General features: G+C 34.0%; 2 protein-coding genes across 2 annotated transcripts; both read right to left on the reverse strand.

Moving 5' to 3' along the window:
* Positions 1–36: 36 nt before the first annotated feature.
* On the reverse strand, positions 37–4,276 carry LOC125198428 (alpha/beta-Hydrolases superfamily protein). The gene is made up of 7 exons (XM_048096772.2): positions 3,499–4,276; positions 2,716–3,020; positions 1,755–2,435; positions 1,296–1,421; positions 987–1,190; positions 566–766; positions 37–430 (listed from the first exon to the last, which is right to left on the reverse strand). Exons 1-7 carry the CDS (start codon positions 3,764–3,766, stop codon positions 308–310), a joined length of 1,908 nt encoding a protein of 635 aa, XP_047952729.1. The 5' UTR covers positions 3,767–4,276; the 3' UTR covers positions 37–307.
* An 8,381-nt stretch (positions 4,277–12,657) lies between these two features.
* On the reverse strand, positions 12,658–14,557 carry LOC125204346 (V-type proton ATPase subunit c''2). The gene is made up of 4 exons (XM_048102977.1): positions 14,387–14,557; positions 14,233–14,310; positions 13,122–13,292; positions 12,658–13,014 (listed from the first exon to the last, which is right to left on the reverse strand). Exons 1-4 carry the CDS (start codon positions 14,509–14,511, stop codon positions 12,849–12,851), a joined length of 540 nt encoding a protein of 179 aa, XP_047958934.1. The 5' UTR covers positions 14,512–14,557; the 3' UTR covers positions 12,658–12,848.
* Positions 14,558–15,384: the final 827 nt, after the last annotated feature.

Here is a 15,384-nt window from a genome sequence, read left to right on the forward strand (position 1 = left end):
CAGAATCTAGAATAAATGAGCCATAGAAAAGCCGAATTGAAACAAACAACCGAGTCCATTTTTCCTTTAAATTACTCAATCTCCATTCATTTAAGTCTTACAAAACTCATTTCCAACAAAAAAATAAATATATATAAAAAAAAAAAGAAATCGGTGAAAAACACAAATAAATTTCAACTAACAGATCAAAAGCACAACCAAAAGGAGAGCAGGACTTGGGCTTCTTCCTCTTGGAGAAAATTTACAACATAATTGGGGATGAAAACACAAAGCTACCTAGCAACTACATGAAATATGATCAAGCAACCTATTGCCTTTGCAATTCTGGTCTTAGTAAAAGCTTACTAATGAATGGAGATATGGCCGCGAGTAACGCCTTCGGACATTCCTCGTGCGGAAGATGGCCACAACCCGATATGGCCACCATTCTCTGCAAATAGATGAAATCAGGTGTGTGTGAGTGACAAAGAGAGAGAGAGAGAGAGAGAGAGAGAGAGAGAGAGAGAGAGAGAGAGAGAGAGAGAGAAAGAGAAGATATCAAAGGAGTGAAAACTGAGGAACTCACAGAATTTAATAGTTTTGAAGCCAAATTCTGAACAGACTTTAAAGGGACAAGGGCATCTTCTGCCCCAGCAATAACTAAAACTGGCAGCGCCTCAACCGCATTGAGCATTAATGCTGCAGTTTGAGGTTGTAAGACTGTTTCGTATGATAGTTTACCAATTTCATGAAGGGCCTGGTCCCAACCTTCCACGTGTAATGGGGTCTGAAATTACCCACAGCAGTAAAAAGTACGATTGTTAGACATTGTTCAAAACATTCTATTTAGAAAAAGCACGATATAATGCAGAATGAAGTGGGTGATTTGATGGGTGTAAGTGAAGCAGCTAAACATTTTTACCAACAAATCAATATCAGTCATAAAAACTAATGTCGTTGTGCAGAGAAATATCATCCAAGATGTTAGCTGCAGAAAATAGTACTACCTTATATAAGCTCAAGACTTCAGTGGTTAGTTTGGTGGCATCATACCAAGCTCGCCGATTCACCACTTGAGTTATTTCTGTTCGTAGAAGAGGACGCACCATGTGCTTTTTTCCTAGAGAAGTGCGTAATAGTATTCTGGCAAAGGCAGGAACCAGTTCTCTCGACAAACTTACATTAAGCAATATGACCCCCTTAATCTCCAGCTGAGAAATATAGCTTATGAAATTAATTCTTAATCTGAAGTTCTGTATTACTTTGTACCAAAATCACATTTACATCAGTATAATAAACTAAAGTAACCAGCTTACATTAACAGGATTTGCTGATGACCGAAGTTTCTGCACAGCTTTCAGTGCAAGTAATCCTCCATCATCGTGACCAATTAGAACGACTGATGAAAACATCTCCATACAAAATGAAAGTAGCAGATCCACCTGATAAATTTAAATACAATCATATTTATGATATATGAGCTCAGTGAAAGAAAATTAATAATTATGTTAATAAAGCCATATTTGAAAGTATAGCAGTTGCATCATTTTGTGTATTATGCATATATGTGATAGAAATACTGGATCAAGCTCCTAACAAAATAATAGTAGGGACCCTTAAAGGCTTAAATGATAGTATTACATGTTTATGTGAGATTGCAGGAGCTATGACAACCAATACATCAGAAAAATTACAATGGCCAGAATCACACATTATAAATGTTATTCTTGTTCATGCTGTGATAGCACACATCACACATACATATGACTCATTACCTGACTGTCGAACTTGTAAGGATTAGGTAATTGATTTTCCTCCCAATCCTTCTTCCGTGGCCTTGACGTCAAACCCCATCCAGGTCTATCAAAAGCAGCAACAGGACAACCAGCATGTCCGGCAAGAGCGCTCATTACCTTTCTCCAAGAGAAGACTCCTCCTCCAAATCCATGGACTAGAACAATCCCACAATGTTCAATTGCATCCCCATTTCTTTCCATAATTGGAGACCCTAGATTACTGAGTTCATTCTTCTCAAAAGACTCATGCAAGCTCAAAACAGGCATATCCTCAGATATTGGGGATGTTGGAGTGCTCGCCAGGAGGGGAATATCAAGTGGGGAAACGTTACTATAGAACTGATTACTGATACTCCTATGCAGACCATACTGGGTCTTCAGAGGAATCCTCAATGACGGTGTATCAAAAAGTGTAGTGGAGGACAAAGAGCGTGAAGGTGATCCCGGCATGTGTATCTTGTAATGAACCGTTAGCCCAAGACAAGAAAGGAATAAACTGTCCTTGTCAGCAAGTAAACTGACTGGAAGTTCCCCATCATCCTGCACCAATCCTGGTGCTTTTCTCCTCATGGCACTCTCACTTCGGAAAGATTTCCCTTCAGGAGTCGGTGATCGTGGAACCTTCTGGTAACCAGAGAAAATCGCTTTGCAAGAAAGCACCTGAAAATCAAGAAAGAATATTAGCTAAAAGCCTAAAACCATCTAGAGAAAATTAGAGAAAGAGTAATTAAGAAAATTGGATTCTGTCATATTCCTATGAAGTGAAGTTTAATGACAGTCATATTCATAGAATAACATGATATGTGAATTTTTTGTACAATATGCTCATTTTTTAATCTTCAGGTCATCTTAATGATGTTGAGAATCTATATAACGTGATCTAGGCATATATAAATAATGAATAGAGAGCACAAAGATATAGTAAAAGATATGAACTTACCGCCTCTGGGTCACGGTGAAAACTGAATTTCCTTCTAGCTTTGCAACTTGTACGGTATGCCACAACAATGTGGCCCAGAGCAAATACAACAGATGAGAGAAACAGCACAGGCATTCCCCAAGATTTCTTCAGATGTATCCTCTTCCTCGAAAGAGAAACTGATGCTTCACCCTCAAGTTGAGAATGAACAGTGAATACACAAGCCTTGATGGAAAGAACAAGTATCGAAACTATTGAGCAGATTGTTACAGTTCCTAGATAGGGACCGTGTGATAGTGCTGGGCCATCGCACATTGTATATACACCTGGTCACATTCGAAAATTCCAAAAAGTGGTAAGATTGGCTTTCTATAATAGAGGTCTTCCAACTCTTGATTTGATCAGTTATTAAACACTAAAATGGGAATGTAAGCATGAAATCAATACTTCACCATAACCTTTACATTATGTAAGGGAACAAATTCAATGATACTACTTTCTATCTTATTCGAGATTCCAGATTTATGCATTCGGAGCAATGACAAGACTACATTCTTAATCTAAATTAGCCGTTCTACCACATTATCCGTATCAGTTAATTATGCTACAAACTGAAAGAAAGAGAGCAATAAAGAACAAAAAGACACAACACATTGGCAAAGCAGAGGAACTTTAACATATAAAATTGCTAAATTGAAACCCTGCTCATGCATATTCATTGCACAACACAACAACACTAAGTATAAAGTCGACAATCACACAATCAAAATTTAAGTGGCAAGTTAAACAGTGAAGAAATCATACAGATGATAACGAGAGATCTGATAATGGAAACAAGAGGAATATCCACAAGCGAGCTCTTGAAGGCGTATCTATGCAAATGTTCCCTAAAACCATAGCAATTCACGCACGTAAAGCTAGAAATTAACAAACAAGGCAAAACGGCGTCGACGATCGCTACCACCACCGGCAACGCCACCACCACCAGCGACGAAACCATCGCCACCATGAAATAAACCGTCCTCAGTCCTCTCCTCACCTTCTCCCACCACCAACCGCCCTTCGCCATCATCTCTGCCGCAGTCAATCAACTCCGACACCGGAAAAAAATCAATCACAAATAATTTCAAGTACTACAAAACAATCGAAATGTGGATCGATGAGGAAGCAGAACTCCGCAGCAACACGAAGAAATCGACGGCGCCGCAATCGCCATCCCCGACGTCAACCGTGAATTCCGCGTTCACAACACACAAAGCTCGCCGTCGCGCTAGGGTTTAATCAATCCAGACAATTCGTATGATCCTACCTCCAGAAATTGAACAAATTAGTATAAATATTTTGGTGAAAGGAAAGCACAGAGAGAATGATTGAATTTTCTCTGGTAGAATCTAATTGTTCTTCTCTGTCGCCGGAGTCTTTTACTCTCTCTCTCTCTCCTCTACTGCTGAATGTGTGAGAGAGAAAGGTGAATCAGAGTGTGGAACTTGAATCCGAGTTGTTATCATCGAATCCAAAGAAAAAGTCTCAACTGTCCAACATTTCAAATAAATTAAAATGGAAATATATAATTGAGATGATCAATAAAATATTCCGCAATTACAGCACTATATTTTTATTTTAATAAAAAGAAATCTGCAATGGAAAATATAAGTAGAATTCAATGATGCCGAATCGCATCTATTATAGAGCACACTATATTCCTTCCAAGCATAATTAAAGTTAGAAAAAAATTGCAATTTTGGTCAAATATTGAATCAAAAGCATGGATTTGATTTGATAATAAGTTAGGTAGGAATTGATAAAAATAGTGAAATTTCAGACATGATTATTCGAGGCGAAGCGATTAATTTCGATTAGTTTAGCAATAGTAGGTGGTATAGTAATTTGGGTTCAAATAAATGCAGCTTTTCACATACTAATAATGAAGTTTATTTTGTAACAATTTAGCATGAATACTAATTAATCAAGGTGTTATAGAATTCAAAATATGCAAGCCTTTTTCCATCTGTCAGCCTTTTGAATTGGACTCTTCTGCCCCTGCCAATCCTTTTGTATATCCTGAAAATTAAAAAGGAGGCCGGGCGTGCCACCTTTGATTTGACCAAAATGACCTTTTATCGAGTGGTGAGCACATTTCTTTTTGTATTTTTGTGCTCTCTTTTATAAGATGCTGCGCCGGTTAAATTTAACTATCATGGAGTAGTATATTTTAACAATATATAATTAACAATGAAAGAAATAAATTAAATTTTTTTTTTAAAAAATAGGGTACATTTATCATTTTTTGCCGTCCACATAAAATAGAGTACATTCATTTATATAACGTTTTCAATAAAATAATAACTCTATACATTATTTTATTTACCATTGTTGAGTACAAACCTATCCCACATCGGAAATCTGTTGGAAGTTGGAAGGTGTATATAATTTCTATTCAACCCCAATTAGTTTGAAGCCTTTTGGGAGTGACCCAAAAATAAATTCGTACGGGCTTGATCCAAAGTGGACAATATCAAACTAATGTTGCGGCGCCGACAATCCTGACAAGTGGTATCAGAGTCAGGTTGGCGTCGGATTTGGTCTGAGAGACCCATGTTAGAGTGGGCCGACGGGCCCATTATGTGTTTTGATGTGGTCTCGGTTTGAGGGGAGATTTGTTGAGAACAAACCTCTCACACACCGGAAATCTGAGGGAAGTTTGAAGGTGTATATAATTCATGTCCAACCCCAATTAGTTTGAGGCATTCAGATTTTCGACATCGAGACACATATATTACGGGCCCGACTCAGACTTGTCAAGATCGTTGGCCCTACTCGAACTTGGGCCTCTCAGACCAAACCCAACGCCAACTTGGCTCTGATACCACTTGTCAAGATTGTCGGCGTCGGCAATATTAGTTTGATATTATCCGCTTTGGGTCAAGCCTGCACGGATTTGTTTTTGGATCACTCCCAAAAACCTCAAACTAATTGGGATTGGACAGGAATTATATACACCTTCCAACTTCCCTCAGATTTTCGATGTGGGATAGGTTTGTACTCAACAACCACTTATGCCATTAGAATTAAAACTTCTCTTTTACACTAACTCTACTTCTCTATTACTCCCTCCGTCCCACTTTAGGAGTCCCGGTTTACTACTTTTGGGTGTCCCACTTTAGGAGTCCCGGTTGCAATATTCCATAATTGGTAATAGGCCCCACAATCCACTCACCTTTTTCCACTCACATTTTATTATAAAACTAATATATAAAACTAGGACCCACATTCCACTATCTTTTTTCACCAACTTTCCTTTGTATTTCTTAAAACCCGTGCCGAACTCAATCGGGACTCCTAAAGTGGGACGGAGGGAGTACTTTTTTCTCCTTCTCTCTTATTTTCTTCCCCTTCTCTTTTACTTTACCAATTCTACATTAAAACCTGTGTCATAAACCAATTTTCCTATTTTTTTGTGGACCCCTTGTTGTGCACATGGGCTGTGCCTTAAAACGCAACTTTCGAATAACAAAACGCATGTATTGTATCTTTTATTTTATCTTTTTTTCTTTATCTTTTAAATTATTGAGTATGTATGTAAAGGCACAGCTCCTGCTGTGCATAGCAGGGGATCTTTGCCCATATACTCCCTCCATCTCATAGAAATAGACTATTTGGGATGAGCACGAATTTTAGTGTGTAATTAGTAAAGTAAAGAAAGAAGGAGAAAAAATAGTTGAAATTGTGTATTGCATTGTGGGGCTCATAATGATAAAGAAGGAAGAAGAAGAAGAAGAAGGTTTCCATAAATGGATATGGACTATTTCTATTGGATGAACGAAAAAGGAAACATGGCCTATTTCTATGGGACAGATGGAGTATTATAGTTCCTCCGTTCCATAGAAATATGTCATATTTCATTTTTCTGCCTCATAGAAATAGTCAATATCCATTTATCATAACTTTTTCTCTTTATTTTTTTCTTTATCATTTATGGCCCCACCATTTGCTTTATCCCATGAATTTTACCGTATAGAATTGACTATACATGTGCCTAGACAATTTCTTTCAATAACTCAAATGGTCTCAACTCCCAAGTTCTGCCATCTCATGTATAGCCCAGAGTTCGAGTCCCATCAGTGTTGGATGCTTTGTTTTTTCAGTTCCTTTTTATTTCTATTGTTGTCTTTGTTTCATAACTTTAAGTAAAACATAGTACAATATAAAAATACAAAGTAATAATCTGTTATCTAATAATAAAAATTAATTCTTTAGATTTGTAAGTATAAATATATGTATATTAGTAATATTAAACTCAAATTTAAAGATCTAAACTATATTTTTCAATACATTTTTATTTATTTGTTTATCATTTACATTATTTAATCTATGATGAAAACTAATTAGAAAATTAAGCAAAATAATAGTATTATACTTATTCTCCCTTATTATCCATCTTCCTCTCATAGGTTCGAGATACTTTTAACAATGACGACACAAGCAATAACCACAAACGTTGACAATAATTTGGGCCCTCCAATATGAAAATCATGGCTTCGCCATTGCATCCACTACACAATTTTAACTATTATTTTTCATTCTCTATTACTTTATCAATTATGTATTTAAACTCTTGTCAACTCTAAATGCCATATTTCTATGAGACAGAAGGAATAGATCTTTTAAATATGATTATTGGATAATATTGATTAAATTATGATTCGTCCCATATAGCATAAGTGACATTCAATTTTAAACATGTCATTAACCACAAAAACTAAGAAGTGAATTAATATTCCTAACCACCATAATATTTTCACGTGTTTAAAAATCAATTATCATATTATCTCATACTTCGCCGAGGAAGAGATGAATGTAATAATTGCGAAAATTAGAAACTTTGTAATATACTATAATTATATTTTTGAGTGAGACGGACTTAGATTTGATCCTCTTTCTTATTTTATTTAACAATTTGGCCTAACTTACACTACAGTATAAAATATTTGAACACAATCTTCTGTCAATTGTTTGTATGCGTGCAATTGCCGCCTAAGGAACAACATACAACAAGAAAACTAGCATCAATAAAAAAGGACACAAGTCCATTGGCTTAGATACAAGGCAAAACGAAATAAGACAAATAAGAGCCATGACATTATTTGCAACGAAGATATCAAAACATGCCCATAATAATATGAGATTGCATCGCTCTAATTTTATAGTACTATTTTTTTTATAATATATCTAAAAAAATAAAATTTGATTACTTAATACAAGCATGCTGCATGCATGTGTATAAAAAATCACAAGTCAATAATAAATTTCAAAGTGCACATCTTTTGTCTATGTTTGAGTAAGTATAATCTATCAATATATAAAGGGACAGTTTTTTGGGAGTCTATGTGGCACACTTTTGAGCGGGAAAACTATCTATTGGGCAACTAAAAGGCAACTATTATTGGATAAAAATTGGTCCAATGAAATGTAGAAAAAAATTGGCTTCTACAAGAAGTTTAAGACATTTATACAGGCACAACATTAATTGAATCTGCATTTTTGTGGACTGATTTTCTGAATTTTGATTGCAGCATAGCAGGGTGCTTGGAATCCGGCGACAGCTCCGACGAGAGGGCGGCAGGCTGAGGGAGACGGGGGTAGCAGAAATGCGGCGGCTGGCCGAGAGGATACGAGGGATCCGGAACCAGAAAGATGGGAGAAAAGTTGAGAAGACGAAAAAGAAGAGAAAGGAGAGAGAGAAGTACAGCGGCAGCGCCGGATTCATTCAAAGATCCGATCTTTACCCGCTAGAGAATAAGAAAAAGGGGAGAGGAAAAGAGAAAAGTGCCAGGAGTCGGGAAATGAGGGAGCTGGCGGGTGAGGCCGCCGGAAGCTGGTGTTTAGCACGATGGTGAGCCCGGCTGCGGTGGCGTGGAGACTGTTGTTTAGTGGGCCGGCGGAGTCGAGAAGAGAAGGTGCCCGGCGGCGGCGGAAAGCAGGTGTTCAGCGGGTTCCACCGATTTGAGGGGAGAAAGAAGGAAATGAGGGAATAGAGGAAGGCATTGGCGTTTCTCGCTGTCGAGGTGTGTGAGGCGGCCTTGCGCTACTTTAGCATAGGGTATTAGACTATTAGGCTATTAGCTGTAGAAGAAAATTGAAATTGTACGTATACACATTATTAGTTTGGGCTTGAGTGTATTAAATTTTTAGAATTTGGGCTTTTAATAATACAGAATTTTATAATTGAATATTTTTTAATTAGTTAGAATTTTTATTGTGTTTTACAGGCTATATCATGTAACTGTATACATTTTTTAAATTAATTGTTTTTATTTAAGCATATAATTTAAGTAAATATGTTAAAATTATTTATATTCTTAATTAAATTATTTATATAGATTTAATTTATAAATAAAAATTTATAGAGGGGAAAGAAGTTGAAAGAGGTACTGTATAAAATAACAACATCATTAATGTGTGCTAGAAGATAGGGCTTAGAATTTAATTAATTATAGAATATCTTAATAAAACCAAGTATTAATTTTAGTGATTATAATTATTTATATTCATAAATAAATTTTTATATATATTTCATATCTGAGATAATATAATTCATAATACATATTTATAGAGGGAAAAGAAGTTGAAAGAGGTATAAAATATTAATGGCATTAATGTGTGCTAAAACATAGGACTTATAATTTAATTAATTATGAAAGATCTGAATAAACCAAGTATTAATTTTAATGTTTAAAGTTTTGTATTCCAATAGTTAATTTTCTGGAAAACCTTCCACTTCCAATTAATTTTCACAAAATCTTTTCTTTTCAAATTTTGATTTATATATTAGAACCTGATGTAGGAAATTAAATAGGAAGAAAGGCGATAATATAATTATACATTTGAAAATCGAAACGTTACTCATTTTACATAAATACCCTTGTCACCAATATTAATGCTACTTAACGCTTTGCAGTACCAAAAAACTTTTTATTTCAGATTCTACCGTTAATTTCATTTTGAGATTTTTTATATGCACATAGGATAGTAAGTATGCAGTAGTATGATGGAGTATTAATTATTAGCTAGGTTGTAAATGTAATTTAGTATTCTTTAATACTATTATTATAAAGTTTTTTGAGGTAATTTTATTATAATATTCATAATGATATGCCTATGATGTTTATTAATATCCATCCTTTCCCAAAAAGTATGAACATTTTGTTCGGCACAGGTTTTAATGCATAACTGGAAAAGTAAGAGAGAGATAGGAAAAAAACCCTTTTAAATTATTGTTAGTGGAGAATCCGTCACACCTCATCAGATATAAATGAATTTTCAAAATTAAAAAGTTCATACTTTTCAGGAACGAACTTAAAAGGAAATAGTTCATACTTATCAAGAACGGAGGTATTAATTAGCATAACCGTTACAAATTCATTGTACTAATATTTATACAAATTTAAAACTTTTTACTTTATAATTCAAAATTTATTTTAGAAAATACTTACATGACACAGGCATTCCCGAGGGAAACATGCCAACTATCATAATGGAGGGTTTTCAAGTATAATTAATACTCTCTTCATCCACTTTAAAAGTTTCATTTAAGTTTGGCACGGGTTTTAATAGTACTAGGAATCATTATTCTTTTTGTATAAAGTAATTTTTTTAATTGTTTACAATTTGTATCATTAGTTATAATTGAGTTGATTTTATTTATTTCTACCAGATAAGATAATGTTTTTTATGACTTTGAGTTATACTTTTTTTTTTTGCTTTTCAAAATATTATGTTTATGAATATTATCATGTATTGAATTTAATTTTGATGACAATGAATTTATTCGTTCAAATAATTTTCTCTCTTTTTTATTGTATTTAAGAATACATTTTCCTTTATTTGTATATCTTATTCTATTTATTTCACGCATGTCCTTTTTTGTTATTTTTTATTTATGTTACTACACCTATAAGTATAATTGATATTAAAATTGTTTCAATAGTATGCTGAATATGAAATGTTTCATTACAATGAGTCGAGAGCATATTGTATAATTCAATAATATGTTTGTTGTTGTTTATAATGCTTTTAATTGTTTATAATTTTATTAATATTATTTTTGAATTAATTCATATTCTTTAGAGAAATATATTTTTATGTTATTGTTAATATATCTTTATTTTAATCTATTAAACTGTAAATATATCTTTATTATTTTTGAAAATCTTTTGTCCCGTGCATAGCACGGGTGGCAACGCTAGTTTAACAAAAGTAATAGTGCAGTATCTCCTCAAGTATAAGTCTACAACCTCGAGACATTAAACCAAAATGATGTGTCTACAAGAAATAATAGGCAAACAATGAGCATTACCCTAATTTAAATATTAATCAAGCAACACTCTTTGAACATTGGTCAACTAAAATATTAAGCGTGCCCAAGTGCACTTCTCTAGGAATAACTAGAAATATAGCTAGATATATTCATATATATGACCTAACATCTTTGAAGTACTAGTATTATTTTTGTATTGCACTAAAAAAATCAGATATGAGAGTGATCCAACACATTAACCTCTTCCTACTTATTGACCTATTGATGATTCAATTCATCTCCTTATCCCTAGCTAATACTACAAGATTACAAAAATAGCTAGCTATATTTTGTAAGTTAACTTACATAAAATTGTAAGTTAAGTTTATATCCATTTTTTTACATTTTTCGTTCAATATCTCTTTTATGACACGACATTATTCTAATTGAGGTATTCTTAGTGCAATCTGTGTTTTGTTTAATCATGCATTCAGTTGAAGGCTTCTTTATTTTACCATGATTATTAAAATTAAATGATGAGTTAACAGTTTGCAAAAGATTTGGAAAAGTATAAGTATTTGCACAATTAATGACGAGCTCTTATTTTTGTAATTAGTCACCGATAGCATACTTTTGATAAATGAATAGTACAGTACTATATAGAAAAACTTAGGTATTCAAATAAATCATTAAAAAGTAATACTCTCATATTAATGAACTAAACATGAAAAATAGAGAACCATTCATAAGAATAAAAGTGTAAAACTATTTAGTATAGAATCTAAACAAGAGTGCAATTATTGTGATCACCAAACCAATTGTCTACCAATGCCACTATTTTACAAGCCATCATATTTTTCTTTAAATGAGCTATGTAGAATGAGCACCCAATGTCGTGGTGCGGCACAAGCCTAATGCACAAACTACAACGTTTCCACAAAAGACAAACAAATTTGAACTAGATAATAGTAGTTCACTCTGACGTAGATTGATGCTAAAAGAATGTTTAATTTGTTTTACACAATAGTACGTTGTTTTGTAGCATAAGTAAACATATGAAAAGCAATTGATTCATCAATGTAAAATATAAGGACTCAAAAATTGGAGGGTTCGGTTTTCCAAAATTTTGTGGGCCATAATCCATATGTCTTGATTTCCATACAACACTCTGAAATTTACTTTGATCCTACCTTCTTTCTTATTGATCTCTCGTGTTACAATATTTGGAGTTTCAAAAATTGACAAATGATTCGTGTCATGAGTGAAAATTAATTTCCTATAGCTACAATTAGGGGCGAGGATATTGAAACTCAAATATCGCAACTAAAAACAATTTTGAAATTTGTTCCGACTCTTTTTCAAATTTTGGTAAAATTTGATTAATTTTTTTTATATATTTCTATTTCACTCAGATTTGATTCAAGAAACAAAAATAAAAACCCAAATTTAGTTTTAATACTATAATAGTATATGCATATGGTTGATATGATTACTTATAGGCAGATTCTAGAAAATAATTTTGGATTTTCAAATTTTTTTTAATATTTTGGAATTTTTAGTGTGATTTCAATTTTTTCAATTTGGATATGTATTCATAGTTAGAACTTAGAATTTTGAACCGAAATACAATAAGTACTCACATTCATTTCATATAGAAGAAAATCATAGAAATATGAATGGGCAGTTTTTTTCTTATTAAACGAAAGTAATTACAAACAGAAACCACAAGTGACTATTGTGGTGCTCCAAATATCCGCCAAGGTTGTATGACAACAAAAAATAATTTTTAAAATATACTCCCTACACAACAATGAAGAAAACTGGAAAGTGTTACATAAAGGATGGTATTCATGAGAAATTACTTAGTTGGCCATGTAGCTTGAGCTGACATTATAATGCCTACGATGACACCGAACAATCCAAGTGCACTGCCAAATATCTCGATGACAAGGATCTTAACAAAAAGCGTTGAGTTCTGGGCATCAGATAGAGCACAGCTGCTTCCAATAATACCAACACATAGCCTTCATGAAAGTAAGAAGACCCCAAGGGGGGATGATATGAGATGAAATTGCTCTAGAAAGTAAGATTATCTGATTTGACTGTTTAAAGGAAAAGCGTTAGAACTTACCCACAGACAAGGTTAGCAAAGCCCACGATAATTCCAGATGCAAATATGGCGTAGCCAGCTCTCATGGATTCAGGGTCATAAATCTTTGACTTAGGCACACTATCAAGCTTTGTCTGTAGAATGATAGCAACAATGACTCCATATATTGCAACAGCCTCACAGAAAATGACACTGAAAACAAAAATGTTGGAAAAAGGTCAAGCTATGCCATCGTTAATGCTAACAAATAGTAGTAAGTGTTAATCTTCTCAAGTGCAATATCAATGCACATAAAGAGTAGATAATCTCCACAGAGAATGATAAACATATGGACCAACAATAATGAAATTACTTAAAAAGCTATGAACATAAAACACTGATTACGCAGTATGAAAGCAGGTACGCTTGTCCTAATCTTATATGGTGTTTTTTCCATCATTATTTCACCGTCCGTCACTGAAGAAGCCCAAACAGTAACCGATGAACAGAGAGGAAAGAACAAAGAATTGATGGAGAGGTAACACATCCACGGTTCACAACTCTCCCTCTCCTACTCCCACCTCATGTTCATAACATAAAGGATGGCAGTTGAATTCTAGTTATTCCCATCATTAAACACTCGAGAATCAAGGTAATCCATGATTCATCTAAAGATTGGATCTTCACTGAGAAATTATATCAACTCTAAGCAACTGTCACATCCATTTATCATAACTTCACTACTGACTGGCGCTCAATAGGAATTTATCAACAACAACCTCAACTCTGATTACAGATTGAGCCAAAAGCAAGAAACAAATGATACATGACCAATCCCCCCTATATTTCCAAGCTGACCATATTTATCATGTGAAACTCAAACAATACAATCAATTCACTTTGGATAAACTTCTACTTCACTTGTTAATAGTAGTTTCTTAAACAGTTCTAATGCTCAATCTTCAAAGTAAAGCAAGCACTTATCAGTTGTCACTCCAAAAATATGATCAATTTTCAGCTAAATTCTTCTATTGCTACACATATTGTGCAAGTATGAAATAGTTTCAACGGATCAGCTAGGGAAAAAATCACATCAAAAGTAAGACATGAGTAGATCAAAAAATCGAATCCAACAAAATCCCTAGCTGCATACCTGATTAGGTTTTTGGAGGTAATGCGAGGAGCTTTGATGGCAGCACCAATTAAACTACTCCCCGTTATATAAATTCCCCTAAAAAAATCACCAATTTAAGCCCGAGATTGCACGAAGTGAATAAACAGTGGTCATAGATGGGAGAGATAGATACCATGCGGCGCCGAGGACGGAAACGCCGATCGAGATAGCGATTCCGATGGCGGAGAAGGTGTACGGAGAGATCCGAAGCAGCGCCTGGCCCCACGAGCTCGATGACGTCACCATCGTGCTGTCCATGCTCAATCCTCAGTATTTTCTCTGAAGAGATTGGAATATTTTCAGATCGAAGAAGAAAAGGATTAAATATTAAAATTAAATTTATAATTGACAAGAATTATATTTTTGTGCACTGGGCTTTGTCTGATTGGACCCAGATTTCTAGGCCCAATTATATATGGGAATGGGCTATCCCAAACTATGATATGTTTAAAACATACTCCGTCCGCGAGCATGCGCCTTATTTTTTTTATTTTATTCGTTCCGTGAATAAAAATCTCGTTTCATTTTTTTTACTATCAATGTTAATAGGATCTCATATTTTACTAACTCATTTCATCCATATTTCATTTAAGATAATATATACAAGTGAGACTTATATTCTATTAATTTTTTTTCACTCACTTTTCATAATACTATTTCTTAAGCCCATGCATCAAAAAATGGGACTCGTAATATCGGATGGAGGGAGTAACTAGTTTTAAAGTTAAAACGTGTACACCCAGTCTCGTGCAGCTATATGACAGTGAACATGTAATATTGTAAATGCTAAAATGCAATATACGTGTGTAGAAGTTGTAAATGGATTTCGACATATGCATTTTAGTTATATGGATATTGCATCTTTTGTTGTTGAGTTTTACATTTTAGATATAGACGGTTTAATTTGCATTTTATATATAGATGGATTGCATTTATATATAGTTATTTTACAATCCCTCCGTCCGCGAATAGGAGTCCCAGTTTACTTTTACCATAAATGGTAATAGGATCCCCACATTCCACTAACTCATTTCCACTAATTCATTTCACTCAAATTTTATTTAAAACTATTATATAAAAGTGAGACTCATATTCCACTAACTTTTTTCCACCCGCTTTTCTTGCATTTCT

The sequence above is a fragment of the Salvia hispanica genome, chromosome 6, assembly GCF_029641045.1.
Source record: "Salvia hispanica isolate PSC_SH4W2 chromosome 6, Shi_PSC_v1, whole genome shotgun sequence".
NCBI classification, from domain to species: Eukaryota; Viridiplantae; Streptophyta; class Magnoliopsida; order Lamiales; family Lamiaceae; genus Salvia; species Salvia hispanica.